This window comes from Capricornis sumatraensis, chromosome 7 (genome assembly GCF_032405125.1).
Source record: "Capricornis sumatraensis isolate serow.1 chromosome 7, serow.2, whole genome shotgun sequence".
Lineage (NCBI taxonomy): Eukaryota > Metazoa > Chordata > Mammalia > Artiodactyla > Bovidae > Capricornis > Capricornis sumatraensis.
In genome coordinates this window covers 95068317-95087376 of record NC_091075.1, presented here as the reverse complement: position 1 = coordinate 95087376, position 19060 = coordinate 95068317, and the positions used below count along the sequence as shown (strand labels likewise).

The window sequence follows — 19060 nt, the reverse complement described above, 5'->3', positions numbered from 1 at the left end:
GTGGACTGGGGGCACTGCCAGAAGAGGGAACTGGTGGTTGAACAAACATATGCCTGAAGGACATCAAATCAGTGAGAGCTGGTCAGAGGAGTAGCGACAACCAAAGCAGGGCCACAAACACAAGCAGGTAAGACAGGGCAGTTGCTTCTACTCCCTTTGTTAAGCCTTTACACAGGGGAGTTATGCCTGGAACCTGCAGTGGAGCGAGGCATTTACAGCTGAATTGAGTCACTGCCACACTCTACAGTCTAGAGCGGAAGAAGGTGTGAATGAAATTTTAATAAGCCCTCCCCGCTTCAGATCATGAGCCATAAAAGCCTGGTTCCAACTTGAACAAGGAAAATCTTTGGATATGAGATCAGAGTTTTGAACTGGATCTCACTGCACTTTTAATTTCTGAATTAGATCACTGGAATTATGCCTGTCACTCACCTCACATGCCTGTGTATAAGACAGAAGCGAAACTGCATAGCACGCTAGGAATCAAGGAGTGGGGAAGACTATTTCATGTTTGCACTTCACTAAATTCAGACTTTTCAATAGGGCTGTACATTTACACACAGACGTATTCTGTGCACACAAAAAATGTGAATATATGTTCACAGGAATGACGGTTATAATAATAACTTATGGTGACCAACGGTTAAGAATCTACCTTCCAATGAAGGTGGCATGGGTTAGATCCCTGGTCAGAGAGCTAAGATCTCACCCGCTGTGGAGCAACTAGGCCCACGCGCCGCAACTACTGCGCCCATGCCACAACTGGAGAGAAGCTGACTGGCTGCAACAAAAGATTCCATAAGCCGCAGTGAAGATGCTGTGTGTGGCAACTGTAATATTAGTAAGACCCAGCACACCCAAATAAACAAACAAGTGATGCTGGAAAAAACCTAAACGGCCCCAAAGAAGGACTGAGGTTGAATAAATTATGATACATCCACAAGATACTACTATGAAAATAATGCTTTGCAAGAATTTTAATAATTTTGGAAAATATTCAAGATACACTATTTAAGGAGAAGAGAAAATTCAGTATATAGTATAATAGTAATTACATAAACAAGAAATAAACACATAGTGCCTTGCAAATCTCCTCCCTTTTCCTAAAGCCCTGATGACACGAATAAGGGAGATGGTGATGAACAGGGAGGCCTGGCATGCTGCGATTCATGGGGTCGCAGAGAGTCCGACGCGACTGAGCGACTGAACTGAACTGAACTAAACAAACACATACACACAAAATACACGCATAGAGAAAGAGCAATAATGAACAGTACTAAAATGATACCAACTGCAATTTTAAAATGTTATAATCTTATTTATGCTATTTGGTATCTTTCAAATATTATATACATGTTACCAGTTGTTAATTACAACAAAAAAAAAGAACACTAGGTTTAGCTTAGCATTTTAAATTATAAAACTAGTCCCTTACAATGGTGAAAAAATGAAAGGCATACTTTATCTCTTTGTGTTTCCTTGAAACAAAATAAAATCCATTCTCACTGTTGGTACTGAGGGACCCCCCCCGCCCCCACCGAGCAACGGTTCTAACAGGCTTATACATATTGATAATCATATTTAACTGAAAGACAGTAAAATTGACCTTTTCAGGGTGTACAGTACTATCAATTTTGACTCATGCAAACTCTGAGCAACCGTCATCACAATACTACACACAGAACCAAAAACCCTCCCTCACGTGACCTCCCTTAGCCATTCCTGATTCCTGGCAACTAGCGACTTGTCACGATGGCTTCGTTTTTTCTAAAAGATCATACAGATGGAATAACATGTAACCTTTCCCTCCACCAAAATTTAAAAAAACTGTGGTAAATATACATAAAATTTACCATTTTAACCATTCTGAAGCGCGCGGTTTCAGTGGCATTAAGCCCTTCGCGTTGTTGTGCGGCTCTGACCATCTTACCTCCAGCACTTGTTCTATCTTCCGCATCTAAAACTCTGTATCCATTAAACACTAACTTCCAATTCCCTTCAACCCTAAGCCCCTGACAACCACTGTTCTGTTTTCTGTCTCTGTGAATTTAACTGCTCTAAGCAGCTCATATATTTGAAATCACGTATTTGTCCTTTTGCGACTGGCTTATTTCATTTAGCATAATGTCTCCAAGTTTCATTCATGTTGTAGCAAATATCAGCATTTCCTCCCTTTTTAAGGCTGAATAATATTCTATTGTATGTACATACACATTCTGTCCATCCATCCATCCTTTGACACTTGTGAACCACGCTGCTATAGATATCTACGTATGTCCCTGCTTTCAGGTCTATATGTATGTGTCTGTAAGTGGAACTGATGGATCTTATGGTAAGTATGTTTAATTTTTTGAGGAACCACCACTTCCACAGCTCCTACACCACTTCACAGCCCCACCAGCACTGCACCAGGCTTCCAACTTCTCCATATTCTCACAAGCACTAATCTCTGCTTTTCTGATAACAGCCATTTCAATAGGCATAATACAGTATCTCCTTTTGATTTTAATTTGCATTTTCTTGATGCTAATGATGCTGAGTATCTTCATGTGTTTACTGGCCATTGTGCATATTTGGAGAAGTGAAAAAAGTGAAAGTGTTGGTCGCTCAGTCGTGTCCAACTCTTTGTAACCCCATGGATTGTAGCCCGCCAGGCTCCTCTGTTCATGTAATTCTCCAGGTAAGAATACTGGAGTGGGTAGCCATTCCCTTCTCCAGGGGATCTTCCCAAACCACGTATTCAAATCTTTTGCTCATTTTACTTGTCTTTTTATTATTAAGGTATAAGAGTACTTTATATTTTACCTATGCTTTTTATCACATATATATATACACACACACACACACACACGCACATATAGTTTGCAGATATTTTCTGCCATTCAGTGGGTTGCCATCTCATTCTGTCAATAGCATCCTTTGATGCACAAGAGTCTTATGCATTTGATAAAATACAATTTATGTCTTTTGTTGCCTATGCTTTTCGTGTCAGTATGTTACTTTTTTATTTTATATTTTTACTTTATTTTACTTTACAATACTGTATTGGTTTTGCCATACATTGATATGAATCCACCACGGGTGTACATGCGATCCCAAACATGAACCCCCCTCCCACCTTCCTCCCCACAACATCCCTCTGGGTCATCCCCGTGCACCAGCCCCAAGCATGCTGTATCCTGCATTGGACATAGCCTGGCGATTCGATTCTTACATGATAGTATACATGTTTCAATGCCATTCTCCGAAATCATCCCACCCTCTCCCTCTCTCTCAGAGTCCAAATGTCCACTATACACATCTGTGTCTTTTTTGCTGTCTTGCATACAGGGTCATCATTGCCATCTTTCTAAATTCCATATATATGTGTTAGTATACTGTATTGGTGTTTTTCTTTCTGGCTTACTTCACTCTGTATAATCGGCTCCAGTTTCATCCATCTCATCAGAACTGATTCAAATGTATTCTTTTTAACGGCTGAGTAATACTCCATTGTGTATATGTACCACAGCTTTCTTATCCATTCATCTGCTGATGGACATCTAGGTTGTTTCCATGTCCTGGCTATTATAAACAGTGCTGCGATGAACATTGGGGTACATGTGTCTCTTTCAATTCTGGTTTCCTCGGTGTGTATGCCCAGCAGTGGGATTGCTGGGTCATATGGCAGTTCCATTTGCAATTTTTAAAGGAATCTCCACACTGTTTTCCATAGTGGTTATACCAGTTTGCATTCCCACCAACAGTGTAGGAGGGTTCCCTTTTCTCCACACCCTCTTCAGCATTTATTGCTTGCAGATTTTTGGATCGCAGACATTCTGACTGGTGTGAAGTGGTACCTCATTGTGGTTTTGATTTGCATTTCTCTAATAATGAGTGATGTTGAGCATCTTTTCATGTGTTTGTTAGCCATCCATATGTCTTCTTTGGAGAAATGTCTATTTAGTTCTTTGGCCCATTTTTTGATTGGGTCATTTATTTTTAAAAATATGGAACACTTCACGAATTTGCGTGTCATCCTTGCGCAGGGGCCATGCTAATCTTCTCTGTATCGTTCCAATTTTAGTGTATGTGCTGCCGAAGCGAGCACAGTATGTTACTTTCTGAGACTACTTTCCATCAGGTTACAGTATGCAACCTTTTGAGAAAATGTCCTAAATTATTGTGTCTATCAATTGTTCACAGGTTCTTTTAAATCACTGAGTAGTACTCCATTACACAGATGTATTGGAGGGTTTTTTTAAAAGCCATTCATGTATAGAAGGATAACTGGGTTTTTTCCATCTTTTGATAATTATCAATACAGTTCCTACAAATATTTGTGTGGTTATCGATTTGTGTGAATGTTATGTTCTGATTTCACCATAAATGTTTCAACTCTATGGGAATGGAATTGGTAGACCTTACAGTAAATATATGTTTAGCTTTACAAGTTACTATCAAACTGTTTCTAGAGTGGCTGTACTATTTTGTATTCCTACCATCACTATATGAGTTTGTCTGTTATCTTGCCATTTTTTAAAAAGTAATTTTCTGCACAATACTTCCTCCTTTCCTTTTGAGATGTCAATGATACGAAAGTTAGAGCTTTGTTGTCGTTCCATAGGGCCTTGATGCTCTTGCCCCCTCCCCAGTCTTTCATCTCTGTTTTTTAGACTGCATAATTTTTATAATTTATCTTCAAGTTCTCTGACTCTTTCCTCTGTCACTTCCATTAATTTCATCTCCAAGAGTTTCTACATTAATTCTTCTGAGATCCCTTTCCTAAGTTCCCCTCTCTTGTAGATAAATAAGTACTTTCTGATTCCCTAGGGCTCTCCCTTTTCAGCACTCTGCCCAGAAAGCTGAGGTTTTATTTACACTTTGCCTCTTACTTTCTCCAAGTGTTCAGGCAGTGGGGGCCAACTGGCAGGAAGTCACAGAAAATAAGAACAGGTTGCACGTCTCAACCTCTCATGACCATAGATCCTCCAACAGAAAGGAAGGCAACCCCCTTCCTCAGCTTTAGATACCTATGTCTTCCTCTGTGCCCACTATCACCGTTAGGAGCCATAATCTCTACGTTCCAAGCCTGAGGTTGAGGGCTTCTCTTAGAGCCCTCCTGGGGCTCTCTCTGTCCACAATGATGTCCACTGCCTGGTTCCACACTATGTTGAGACCAGGCCATGTGACAACACAAATGGAAAAATGGAAAACTCACCCCTAGTCTGGTGGCATTTCAAAGTTTGGTCTTTCCTAATTCTCTTGCTAGTTTTTACTATTCAGAGTCTTCAGAAAGCTGCTCCGGGCATTCTGTCCAAGGTTTACAATAGGTGTACTCACTGAGAGAGACACAGAGTCAGGTGATTATTATACCAGCTCACTTGGAACCAGAACTTCCCATGCTTATGTTTTATATATTTATATTTTAGGGTTTCTGTAAAGGACCAAAGAGTAAATATTTTAGGCATGGAGGGTCATGTATGACTTCTTTTGCATACTCTCTTTATACAACCTTTTAAAAGACCATTCTAAGTTCATAGGTGGTATAAAAATAGACCACAGAGCCACTGTTTTCCAACTCCTGTATTAGAATACATTATTTGCCTCCAAATAAATGAAAATTCATGCAAAGACAAGCTGCAGTATGAGTTATGCTTTATACCACTTTAACAACTCAATACCTTTACCAAAATCTATGAGTCCTACGAGACAGAAGCAGCCTTTATCATTGGTCATGATAATCTATCTGAAAAATGCTTAATTTTGTCTTTATATTTAATATATTTAATAATTCTTAATAAGATCTTACAGCTTTTTTATTGTTTACTATAAATACTATATTTCTAAATGTTATTATTTGTTTAGAAGTAACATTAATGAATGAACGCTGGATGGCATCACTGATGCCATGGACATGCTACAGTCCACGGGGTGTACAGTCCATGGGGTCACAAAGAGTTGGACACGACTGGGTGACTGAACAACAGCAAAAACAACAATACTAATGAAAATCACAGGGAATTCTCTTTCAGATCCATTCACTTTCTAGGATTTTGATAAAGACAGAATTCGGTAAACGCTGTCATATTTATCACTGGTTTTTGAAATAAAGCTAACAAAAGAAAGCTGTGTGTGCAGTATACTGACAACTACTTATCAAGAAATGGGTTTGCAAACAAAGGAAAGCCAAGTCAGTGTACTCCCCTACTCCTTGTTATGTCACATTTATATTTTTCATCACGTGTTTTTCTGTTGATAAGTGATCACTACGTTGTTGAGTTAATGCTGTTTCTCTCAAATGGTATGGTTTTCCTTATGGTATTATTTATATCTGATGGAAGGGGAGAGTGACACTTTCAATTCCCAAAAGTACTGAGAAATTAACATCTGATTTCACGACAGTATTGCTAAGAAAAGTAGAAATGATAATAAACTCTTTTTAATTCTAATATTCCCACTGGTAAGAACACTGATAAAAATCCAACCAAAGGCTGTACCCTAGAATACTACAAAGGCTATTCATCCCAGTTAAATACATACACATCTCTCACAATGAAGCGCTGAGTATCACAATGAAGTGCTAGTATACTGACATATGCTGGGCCCTGAATAAATACTATATTCTCCTCTTTCTTAACTCCATACTCTCTTAGATTTACTGCCAATCTACTTCCTTTATTTTCAATGAGAACTAAAAAGTACAGAATTTGACTTGTCTGTTCTACAGCTTACTTTCCACTTTTAAATTTGTCTGTGACACAGTACATGGCAGTATACCAAAAATAATGCAACCAAAAAAAAGTTAATCATCAACTGGAAGAAATGGAGGAAGAGGAGGAGCAGAAGTGGCAGCGAGCATGTGCCCATGAGCTGCTGCCTTGTATCCAACTACTGTTTGTATTTGATTGTTTTCAGCAATACTCCTTGCTTGCAGCTTTCTCAACTTGAGGACCTAGGGCCTTCAAAATAAGCCTTCATTTTCCATGTGCTATACTGTTCACATCTTGTTTTAACTGAACTCCGACACACTCACTTCTCCTGTTCTAACACGTTTGCTAAACCTGAAGGCTCTGATTTCAACACAAGATTTTACTATGTTTATATTCCCTACCCTTGAACTTGTTTATTTTTGTTACCATATACATTATCTTTCATCAGCTGCCAAGTTGACAAGATTCTTGCCACGAAACAATTCACTATTACACAAGCAAAATACAGTGATACACACCTAGGAAGGGACCATGTCTACAACTTTAAAAAGGAGGAAAAAAGCACATCAAAGACACGGCCTTTTTATTATGTATGTCAAAGATCCAAGTATATCTGAAGCCCAGACAAGAAACACTAGTTAAATCAGGTCTTGGCGTGATTTAGCATAAACAAAAATCTGAGCTGTCCTATCCTGTTTTTTTCTTTTTCTCCTGTTACCAAAATGTTTTGTTTGCTAATAGCATTATTTACAAGTTCTCAAAATCTGGATATTTTGTTGTTCATTTCTTAAGTTGTGTCTGACTCTTTGAGATGCCATGGACTGTAGCACTCCAGGTTCCTCTGTCCCCACTACCTCCTGCTGCTGCTGCTAAGTCGCTTCAGTCGTGTCCAACTCTGTGCGACCCCAGACATGGCAGCCCACCTGGCTCCCCCGTCCCTGGGATTCTCCAGGCAAGAACACTGGAGTAGGTTGCCATTTCCTTCTCCAACCACTACCTCCTAGGTTTGCTCAAACTTCACGTCCACTGAGTTGGTGATGTTATCTAACCTCTCATCCTGGATATTCACGTGACTGTAAAAGGGCTACAGCTGGTTTTCCTTTAATGCTATGATAACCATTCATGTCAAAGCTAGGCTATTATGTTTAAAAGATGTTCTTCAAAATTTCAATTATATTTAATGGAGTTTTTAGAACCGTTCCTCAATCCAAATTATTTTTAAGAGTTTATGTTCTAGTTTCATATTAATAAATTAAAAGAAAAGAATTAGCAATAGCTTCTAAATTAAAATATAACAAGTAGCATATATATTTTGAAAATACACTGTTTCTTTAGAATACTTTACTCTTTTATTTACTTAAGCAGATTTCATATGATACTAGTAGGAATCTGTCTGGGGATAGAAGAAAATAAATAGGAAGAGTAGGACTTCACTCACTCCCAGGAGGAATCAATGTTTCATAATAAATGTACTGATGCCACTAATTTGGAATTAGTAATAATTCAAAGACTGTCAAAATATATTTTAAAATATATTTCAAAAGTTTTATGATGTAATGAATGAATAATGTAAGATAACAGAAAAGTATTTAAACATCTTTAGAGAACAAACATTTATATAAAAACATTGTTTAATATAAACAACTGATTTGTTAGTTACAGGAGGCACTAGTAGTAAAGACTCCTCCTGCCAATGCAGGATATACGTATGAGACGTAGGTTCAATCCCTGGATGGGGAAGATCCCCTGGGGTAGGAAAATGGCAACCCACTCTAGTATACTTGCCTGGAAAATTCCATGGACAGAGGAGCCTGGTGGGCTACAGTCAAAGGAGCCACAGAGAGTCAGACATGACAGGGCAACTAAGCACAAGTAACTGAGGCTGCATCTATCAAGCAACATTTTTTGATTAGATATTCAATGTTATCATATTAGTAAGTTGCACATCATTGAAAAACTATTCTGTGGTATTCACTTTCAAGTAATTCATATTAATCTTCCCACAAACTTATTTCTCTTTCCATGTCTTTCCAATCTGCAGGTGAATGAACAAGGAGAAAGGGAAAAGTAGAAAAGAAAAAAAGCAATAAGGAAAAAAAAAATAGAAAAGAAAAACTTCAGAGAGCTATTAAAAGAAGGAAAAAATAAAAGGACAGAGAAAGAGGAAGGAAGGTAGAAGGTAGGGAAAAGGGAGCCTGAAAACAAACTACATTAAAAAGAAAAAGACTACAAATAAATCATGTCAAATAACCAAATATGAACAACTACCTCTTCATCCAGAGACTGAAAGAGTAAAACTACCATGAATGTCCAAGTGGGAAGAAAAAAGTTACAAAACTGCTCAAAAGCCTAATTATGATAATTATTCTTAAATTAAGCCTCATCTAGACTCCATGGGGTCACAAAGAGTTGCACATGATTACACGCCTAAACAACAATCTCCTGCCTAGACTGGTGGCCAGAATTCTGGGAGCCAGGTAAGGGGAGAGTAGAGGGTGTGGAGGAGGGAAGAGGAGAGGGTGGGGAGGAGGGAAGAAGAGAGGGTGGGGAGGAGGGGAGGGTTTCTCAATATTCCATATACATATATTCACTTAATCTCCCTGTTTTCAAAGTTTCTCAACTCCTGATCTCTCCCAGTAAGAGACCTTTGTTTTCACCTTTCCTGCCACCTACTAGCATGGGAAAGGGCAGTTACTCAGGGTCAGGAAATATGTAAAAATCTTCAATAGTTTTCAGCTAAACCTGTTTCAGAGGATTCTTGCTCCATCCCCACACATAGCATTAACACTCAGTCTCTGTGCTATCCAGAGCCAGATCCTAGCCTTTTTAAAAATCTTGACATTTATTTCTTTGGCGTTCTCCATTGCTGACTTAAGATTTGACATTTCCTATTCAGTTACCACTGTGGTATTCATTCAGTCTTTACTTGGAAGCCTCAGAGCACATGTTATTTTCAAGTGTCCGTGTGATACTTTGGGAAAGAATATTAATATTATACTACAGGCCACAGTAAAAGTCTCGATAAATTTTTTTAAAGCAGAAACTAAAAAGGATACATTCTTCAACCATTAAGGCAGTTAAATTAGAACATACCAAAAATCTAAGCAAGTCAAAAAAGGTTCCAAAAGTTTAAAATATTCTCCCAAATAAGAATAAAAAGTACTAAGAAAATAATGACAAAAATACTAAATATCAAACTTGTAATTAGGGGCAAATTTCACTCTTTCAGTATTAAAAAAAAACAAAACTCACAAATCTTATATAAAACTTAGAAAGTTAGAAAATGAACAACAAAGCAAATCTCAAGATAATAAAAAGAGCAAATTGATAATTTATAGATAGAAAAAAATAGCAATAAATTCTAAAAACTATACTAAAAAAAGTACTTTAAAAAACATTTGAGATAGCACTGGAAACTATATTCAATACACTGTGATAAACCATAATGGAAAGAATATGAAAAAGTGTATCAGTTCAGTTCAGTTCAGTCGCTCAGTCATGTCTGACTCTTTGCGACCCCATGAATCGCAGCACGCCAGGCCTCCCTGTCCATCACCATCTCCCGGAGTTCACTCAGACTCACATCCATTGAGTAAGTGATGCCATTCCGCCATCTCATCCTGGGTCGTCCCCTTCTCCTCCTGCCCACAATCCCTCCCAGCATCAGAGTCTTTTTCCAATGAGTCAACTCTTCACATGAGGTGGCCAAAGTACTGGAGTTTCAGCTTTAGCATCATTCCTTCCAAAGAAACCCCAGGGCTGATCTCCTTCAGAATGGACTGGTTGGATCTCCTTGCAGTCCAAGGGACTCTCAAGAGTCTTCTCCAACACCACAGTTCAAAGGCATCAATTCTTCGGCACCCAGCCTTCTTCACAGTCCAACTCTCACATCCATACATGACCACTGGAAAAACCATAGCCTTGACTAGACAGACCTTAGTTGGCAAAGTAATGTCTCTGCTTTTGAATATACTATCTAGGTTGGTCATAACTTTTCTTCCAAGGAGTAAGCGTCTTTTAATTTCATGGCTGCAATCACCATCTGCAGTGATTTTGGAGCCCAAAAAAATAAAGTCTGACACTGTTTCCCCATCTATTACATGTATAATCCAATCACTTTGCTATACAGTAGAAATTAACACATAAATCAACTATATTTCAATAAAATAAATTTTAGAAAATATAAAGAAGAATTTCTTATTCTTAGGTTATGAACATAAAAATATTTAGGGGTGAAGTATTATAATGCCTGCAACTTAATTTTAAGTGGTTCAGAAAATATAAAAGAATATCTACTGCTTTAAACAAACTACGTACACTAGTTGTCCTAAGCAAATATGACAAAAATTAGTGAATCGAGGTAATGAGTATATAGGTGTTTGTTATACTATAATTTCAACTTTCCATTCATTCAAAATTTTTCAAAATAAACTGAAGAAAAAGATGTGTAGATGTGGAGGGTATTTACAAACAAGAGCTTAACCTATTTCAAAGAGCTTAAATAAACTTTATTAAGCAATAAATTCCAAGAAAATCTGTAATATTTCATTATTTTCTTACCTGAAATGTTTTGAATGTAATTTACTTTCTCTTTACAGTTTTCTCTTCTGAAGAGATATGGAGCCCCCAATGCTCTAAGATAAAATGAAGATAAACCATCAAGATTCCTGATTTTATGGTTTTTTAAAAAATACTGCAGTGAAAAGTCATTCTAAAAAGCTTGTATGTACATGGATACTTGAAAAGAATTACTTTGAAGTGAAAAATGAAAACGGCAAAAGGTGACTGAAATTATAGCAGGTCATCACGAAACATTCTTTTGAAAGCTGAACATTTTTTATACAGCATGGGAAATCCCATGAAGTTACTGTCTAACACCAAAGCATTTAAAGCGGCCAAAACTCCAAAATGTAACCTGAAACTGAGTAGATTTTAGAGTACACTGTGCACTTGCCTGGAGAATCCCAGGGACGGGGGAGCCTGGTGGGCTGCCGTCTCTGGGGTCGCACAGAGTCGGACACGACTGAAGCAACTTAGCAGCAGCACCCTTTGAAAAGTCCATTGTGCGTTATATCACAAATCTACATTTTTATTCTGAAACTTCATCTAACTTTATTAATCCTGGAAGATTTCTAGGTTACACTTGATTTGAAAATCAAAGTCTAAAACAGATGAAAACTACAGTAATGATTTCCACATATGTGAGATTCTACTGAACTGGTTTCAGACATAAAAGTCAGCTAGTTGCTACTTGAAAACATACACAGAAACATGGGTCAGACTTTACAGGCTCTTTCAGGCACGGACATAACAGGCCACAGGAGTCGTAATTTACTACGGTATGAAATACCATGAGAAGTTAAATAACCGAAAGAGCACATTCCACGCTTTCCATTAAACTACAGTTCATGTCCTTTCCTCTTGATAAATGCCCCTACTACAAGTCCTAATGCGCCATATTTTATGGCTCGAGAATTTTTTTCCTAGTGAAAAGTTCTATCTTTGATCTCCATCAGTCTCAGTAAATGAAACCTAACTACAACACTACCACATATAATTTTGAAATATGTGAAGAAGTCAATATTAACAAAAGTGAAGGAAGGAAGACAGAACATTTCAGTTTTTGACAAATATAAAGATAGTATGTGTATCTTTAAAATGGGAAAGTCAATATTAACAGAAAATTAGGAAGAACTTTTACCTTATCATAAAGGACATGTTAAGAAAACCAATCAACAATGGGACTGGCGTACTGGAAAAGTAGGCTGGAGGCCAAGATTCTTAAATCAAACAAGCAATCTATCAGAGAAAAAACAAAACATATTTCTGACAGCCTCACAGCTAACATAAAATGGATTTGTGGTATGTTATAAAATACTAACAGACACCCTTTGAAAATTACTTCAAAGTCTTTATTCTGGCAGGTCTAGGCTACAGTATCTGGACATATATAGTATCTGGACACTGTTTAGTTTTTCTGTGTAATGTCAAAATATACACCTGACTAAACATGCCTATAATGAATAGAGGACAACACTCTTAAATCTGACTCTCATTTTGTGAAACCTCAGGAATTAAAATTTTTACTTTCAGTATTACTGACAAGGATTGTTTGAAAAGTTTAAGTTCAATTTTTATAAATTATTGATTCACTACATATAATATATATTGACACTTTTGAACTGTGGTGTTGGAGAAGATTCTTGAGAGAGTCCCTTGGACTACAAGAAGATCAAACCAGTCAATCCTAAATAAAATCAACCCTGAATACTCATTAGAAGGACTGAGGCTGAAGCTGAAGCTCCAATACTTTGGCCACCTGATCCAAAGGGCTGACTCATTAGAAAAGACCCTGATGCTGGGAAAGATTGAAGGCAGGAGGAGAAGGGGACAACAGAGGATGAGACGGCTGGATGGCATCACCAACTTGATCGACATGAGTTTGAGCGAGCTCCAGGAGTTGGTGATGGATAGGGAAGCCTGGTGTGCTGCAGTGCATGGGATCGCAAAGAGTACGATACAACTGATCGTCTTAGCACACACAAAAAAAACTGTAAAAGATCATTCTTAGGTCACGAGTCTGTTGTTAAAAAACAGCCACAATTGGATTTGGTCCATGGGCCATATGTAGTTTGTGAACTCTGCTCTGGATAGCCTCCTTTTATCCAAAATGCAGTGGACCCCTAACGGATATGTAATGCTGTCAGTGCCCTTTCATCCATACGTTCATTCTAAAGCCAATCCTTGTATCACACAAAGGAACAACAACGAAACAACAACAAAAATAAACCTCTAGTATTTCCAACTATACAATGACATCACCTGTGGAAATCTCAGACTTTTAAGGAAGATGTATTACTGTGCTTTGAAAACCTTTTTTCAAAGATTTTCTGTTAAAGTCTGTTACCTCTGATAATTATAATAATAAATATTTTTATGGAATAGTTATATTAGATACAATCACAGACAGATTTTTTATTCCCTTTTAAATCTTTATTGAGGTATACTTGATAACCTTATACAGGCATATTCTGCATATTATTCACCATTTTCTAAATCATAATTCAATGACTTTTTAAATAATTTTTTCTACCAACACCATAAGTCAGTTTTCAAACTAACGATCTCTGAAGCACATTTACTGTTAATGCCTGTTTTCGCCAACCCCTTCGCCTCAGGCAACCACTAATCTTTTTGTCTTTACAGTTTCACCCCTTTTTTGGGACATCTCACATGAACGTGGTTTCTGCATCTGCTTTTTTTCACTGAGCATGTTTTTGATGTTCATCCACATCATGGTATGTATCCATAGTTTGTTCCTTCTTATTGCTAAACAGTATTCCGAGAGATACGCTACACACTCTTAAAGTGTCAATTTAACAAGTTTTGACATACATATACACTTATCTGGTAGCTCAGATGGTAAAGAATCTGCCCACAATGCAGGAAACCTGGGTTTCATTTCCAGGTTGGGAAAATCCCCTAGAGAAAAGAAAGGCTATCCACTCCAGTATTCTTACCTGGAGAATTTCATGGGCAGAGGAGATTGGCAGGCTACAGTCCATGGGGTCATAAAGAGTAGGACACAACTGAGCATCTAACACTTTCACACACTCCTGAAACCATCACTGGTCAGGATAACAGTCACGTCAATCATGTCCCCAATTCCTTGTGCTCCTTTGTCATCCCTCATTTCCACCCCATCCCAGCCACTCTGTCCCTAAAGCAACTTCCAGTCTGCCTTCTGTCACTACATATCACTTTGTATTGTCAGAATTTTATATAAATGGAATCACACAGTATGTACTTTTGTATGCCCTTTGCCTTCAGCACAATATTTTAAACATTCATTCATGTTAGAGCATGTATAATGTTTCTTTTTATTAGTAAAGAAAATTCAATTGTATAGAATAACAAAGTTTGTTTATACATTTACCTGTTGATGGACATGTGACATGTTTCTGGGTTTTGGCTATTACAAATAAATCTGATATAAACATCTGTTTATAAATCTTTGCATAAGCATATGCTTTCATTTCTCCTGTGCAAACATCTAAATGTGAAGTGATGGGATCATATAGTAAGTAGATTAAACTTGTTAAACCACAGAACTGTTTGCCAAATGGGTTTCATCATTTACATCCCCACAGCAACATATGAGCATTCCAGTCACTCCATATCCTCACCATGTTGGTATGATCAGTTTTTTAAATTTTAGACATTCTAGTAGATGTGCAATGGTACCTCACTGTTATTTTAATTTGTATTTCCGTAATGACTAATAATGCTGAGCATATTTCAATGTTTGTCATTCATCTGCCATGTGTTTGTCATACTTTCATGAGGTATTTCAAATCTTGACTTTTAAAACTAGACTGTTTAATTGTTGAGTTTTAAGAGTTCTTTATATATTGTGGATTTATCACAGAGATGATTTGCAAATATTTTATCCCAATCTATGATTTATTTTTTCATTCTCTTAACAGCTTTTTAAAGAGAAAAAGGTTTTAATTTTTAAAAAGTATGAATTACCAATTTGTTATTTTTGTGGATCATGCTTTTGGTTTATAGCTAAGAAATTATTCCCTAACCCAACTTTTTCTTCTAGAAGTTTTATAATTTTAAACTTTTTTTTTTAATTTTAAACTTTATATTTAGATCTTTGATACATTTTGAGGTAATTAAGTATGGTATGAAGTATGGATCGAAGTTCATTTTATCTCATATAGATATCTAATTGTTCTAGTGCCATATGTTGAAAAGTCTATTGCTTTGCCATTAAAAATGCTTCTGCACATTATTTTAAATCAGCTGTCCATGTGTTTTATACTTTTTTTTCTTCTGACTCTCTATTCCACTGATTGTTTTGTTTCTTGACATCAATATCACATTGTCTAAATTACTGTAGCTTTATAAAACTTGAAGTCAGATAGATCTCCAACTTTGTTCTTTGCCAAGGCTATTTGGACTCATCTAGATCCTTTGTATTTCTACATGAATTTTAGAATCAAGTCAATTCTACAAAAAACTTTAATGGGATTTTGATCCATACAGTCTATACATTACTTTAGGGACAACTGACATCTTCACAATATTAAGTTTACTGATCCATGAAGATGGTTCACCTTATCATTTACTTAGATCTATTTAATTTCTCTTGACAATGTTTTGAAGTTTCCAGTGTATGGAGTTTTATCTTTTGTCAGATTTATCCCTAAGTATTTCATATTTATTTAATATTACTTTGGCATTCCTTAGTTTTAAATTTTAATTTCCAAATGTTCGTTGCTGTTATATAGAAGCAAACTGATTTCCGTATATTAACCTTGTATTCTGAAACTTACTTAACTCACTTCCTTGTTCTAGTAGCTGAATCATGTCATCTTGTGAAAAATGAGAGTTTTATTCCTCCTTTCTAATTAGGATGTCTCTTTTTTCTGCCTGAATACACTACCTAGAATCCTTAGATTAACGATGAAAAGAACTGGTGAGAGTGGATATCCGTATCTTGGTCCTGATCTGAGGAGGAAAGCATTCAGCCTTTCATTACTATGTATGATATCAGCTGTTTATTTTTCTACATCTGTTCTACATCTGTTCTACCAGGTTGAAGACATTAACTTGCATTCCTAGTTTGCTGAGACTTTTTAATCAGGAAGGAGTGTTCAATTCTGTCAAATGTTTTCTATGTAGCTACAGAGATGATCACATGACTTGATTTTTAGTTAGCTGAAATCAATCCTGAATAATCATTGGAAGGACTGATCCTGCAGCTGAAGTGCCAATACTTTGGCCACCTGATTGATGCAAAGAGCTGACTCACTGGAAAAGACCCTGATGCTGGGAAAGACTGAGGGCAAGAGGATAAGGGGATGACAGAGGATGAGATGGCTGGATGGCATCACGGACTCAATGAGTTTGAGCAAATTCAGAGAGACAGTGAAGGACAAGGAAAGCCTGGCATGCTGCAGTTCATGGGGTCACAAAGAATCGGACATGACTTAGCGACTGAAAAACAAACAGATGTGGTAAATTATAGTGATTGTTTAGTGTTAAACTAACCTGTATTCCTAAGATAAGCCCTAAGTGATCATGACATGTTATTCTTTTACACACCGCTAGATTCTATTTGCTAAAGTTTAGCTTATAATTTTAATATTTACATTTATGAATGATGCTGGACTGTCATTTCCTTTGCCTGGTTTTGGTATCAAGATAATGCTGACTGCTTTAGGTGTGTGTGTGGGAGCGGAGGGGTGTAGTTAAAATCCCTGTTACTCCATCTTAGCCAGAAGTGCGTGCATGTGTTTGTGCACTAAGTCACTCAGTCCTGTGTGACTCTTTGCAACCCCAGAGACTGTAGCCTGCCAGGCTCCTCTGTCCAGGGGATCCTCCAGGCAAGAACACTGGAGTGGGTTGCCATGCCCTCCTCCAGGGGATCTTCCCAACCCAGGGATCAAACCCATGTCTCTTATGTCTCCTATCCTGGCAGGCAGATTCTTTACCACGAGCACCACCTGGGAAGCCTAGAATTTTTTTTTTTAATAGTTATTAGGTCATTATCTCATCCAGTCCTTCCTAATCTAGAAAGTACATACCAACATCATGTTATATATAGGGAAAATAGAGAAAGGGGGAAAACTGAGGCTCACAAAGTTCTATGAGTTCTAACCCAGAACTAAGATTCTTTAAACATCCTACTCTACTATACTATTTTAGTAGCACTCAAAAGATTCTATTTAAGCACAGATTAATTTATTTTTCATTAAAAAAAAAAAGCATTATATCTCTAAAAAACCCAGGTAAGTCTGGTCTGAAGCCCATGTCTCAATCACTATGATATTTGTTAAAAAGAATGAATGACATGCCATGGTTTATTATACACTGAGTCAGGATATATACATAAATTATTAACTATTCAATATACTGAAAACATTACTTAAGAAAAAGATAAAACTAGGAACAAAGAGTCTTATAAAGATACTTTACAGACCCAAAAAGTCCAACCAAAAGAGTAACAATAGCTGATAGATACCATTCCAAAGTTTTTAATCTTCCCAACCATACTATGAAATAGATATTACTATATAAATTTTATAGATGAGGAAGTTTGAGATACAACAACATTCAGAAACTTGTTTAGAAGGGGCAATATAGGAGTAAGGGGTTAAAGAGATAAACTACTATGTATAAAATAAGCTACAAGGATATATTGTACAACATGGGAAATATAGACAATATTTTATAAAAATATAAATGGAGTATAACCTCTAAAATATGTGAGTCACTATACTGGACACTTGTAACAAATAATATTGTATATCAACCACACTTCAATTTAAAAAACTTTAAAAACAGAAAAGAAATTTGTCCAAAACCTGCCATCCTTTAAGTAGCAGAATAGGTAGTCATGCCTACGTCTCTACAGCTCCAGAATACGATCTTAAAACTTGTGTTTGGTTTTCTGCTTATGTTTCATATTACAATGCTGTCATCCCTGAGAAAGAAGATGCATAGCCAAGGGCCTTTCGGGAACAAGAAAATTCCAACATCAGATTCCAGTAGAGCTAGTGCCAAATGAATTAGAGCTAAGCTTTGATGATAATGGAAGTGATAAGGGGTTTCCCAATCCCTGACTGGAATAAACTTGTTTTGCCCCCTTTCTGCACCAAGTTTTCCTTCTGTAAAATTAGCGAAGGGCCCTTTATATATTTCTGATGATCTGCAATACGCTCAGCTCATGAGCTTGGACTTCTAGCTGTTGGCTTTAATGTAGAATTGCTCTCAGGAGTAGCATGGGAGAAGGAATAAGAGCTTTTCAAGTAATTCCAGTTATAAGGCAAGATGGTGTAAGGCTAAAGGGCCTGGACTCTTGAGACTCCTGAGGTTCAAACACCTAGTATGCCTCATACTAGCTGTGAGACATTAGAAAAATTACTTAATCTCTTTGGGCCTCTATCCCTGCATCTAAAAAACAGAGATGGTAATTCACCTCTCATAGGGTTCGGATTAAAGGAACATATGAAAATTGTTTAGAATAGTGCCTGGCACTTGGTTAACATTGTGTAAATTTGGCTAACAATATTATTATAGTTATTGCATAGGAAAAAAATTACATACATTAAATAGGTATATGTTAGAAATTCTGTAGTATTAAAAAATACTAGCAAAAACTATATGTTTTAAAACACAGTCCTCTACAAATCTGACTTATCTATATTAATGTCTCAAAAATGACTTTGGAAATTAATTTCCAGCATCTTCTGTAAGTGGGCAGTTTTTAAAACATAAGAAGGGATAATCAAATTACTCAATTCCCTTAAGATAGTATTAAATATTTACTACAGACTCAGCATTCTGCAATATCC

At 36.9% G+C, this 19060-nt stretch overlaps 1 protein-coding gene and 1 non-coding gene across 3 annotated transcripts in view; both read right to left on the bottom strand.

Annotated features, from left to right (window-relative positions):
* Window positions 1-19060, bottom strand: part of MRPL1 (mitochondrial ribosomal protein L1) — a 69917-nt gene that overhangs the window by 12942 nt on the left and 37915 nt on the right. Inside the window, exon 8 of one of the 2 annotated variants that reach the window (XM_068975527.1) lies at window positions 11253-11326. The exons of the other annotated variant lie outside the window; for it this stretch is intronic. Within the exon in view, the coding sequence (XP_068831628.1) occupies window positions 11285-11326 (42 nt within the window). The 3' untranslated portion in view covers window positions 11253-11284. Of the gene's footprint in view, window positions 1-11252; window positions 11327-19060 lie in introns of those variants that run through there. 2 annotated transcript variants of the gene reach the window in all.
* Window positions 3984-4090, bottom strand: LOC138082478 (U6 spliceosomal RNA). Its single transcript, XR_011145107.1, has one exon. It is a non-coding gene; the product is annotated as a U6 spliceosomal RNA (small nuclear RNA).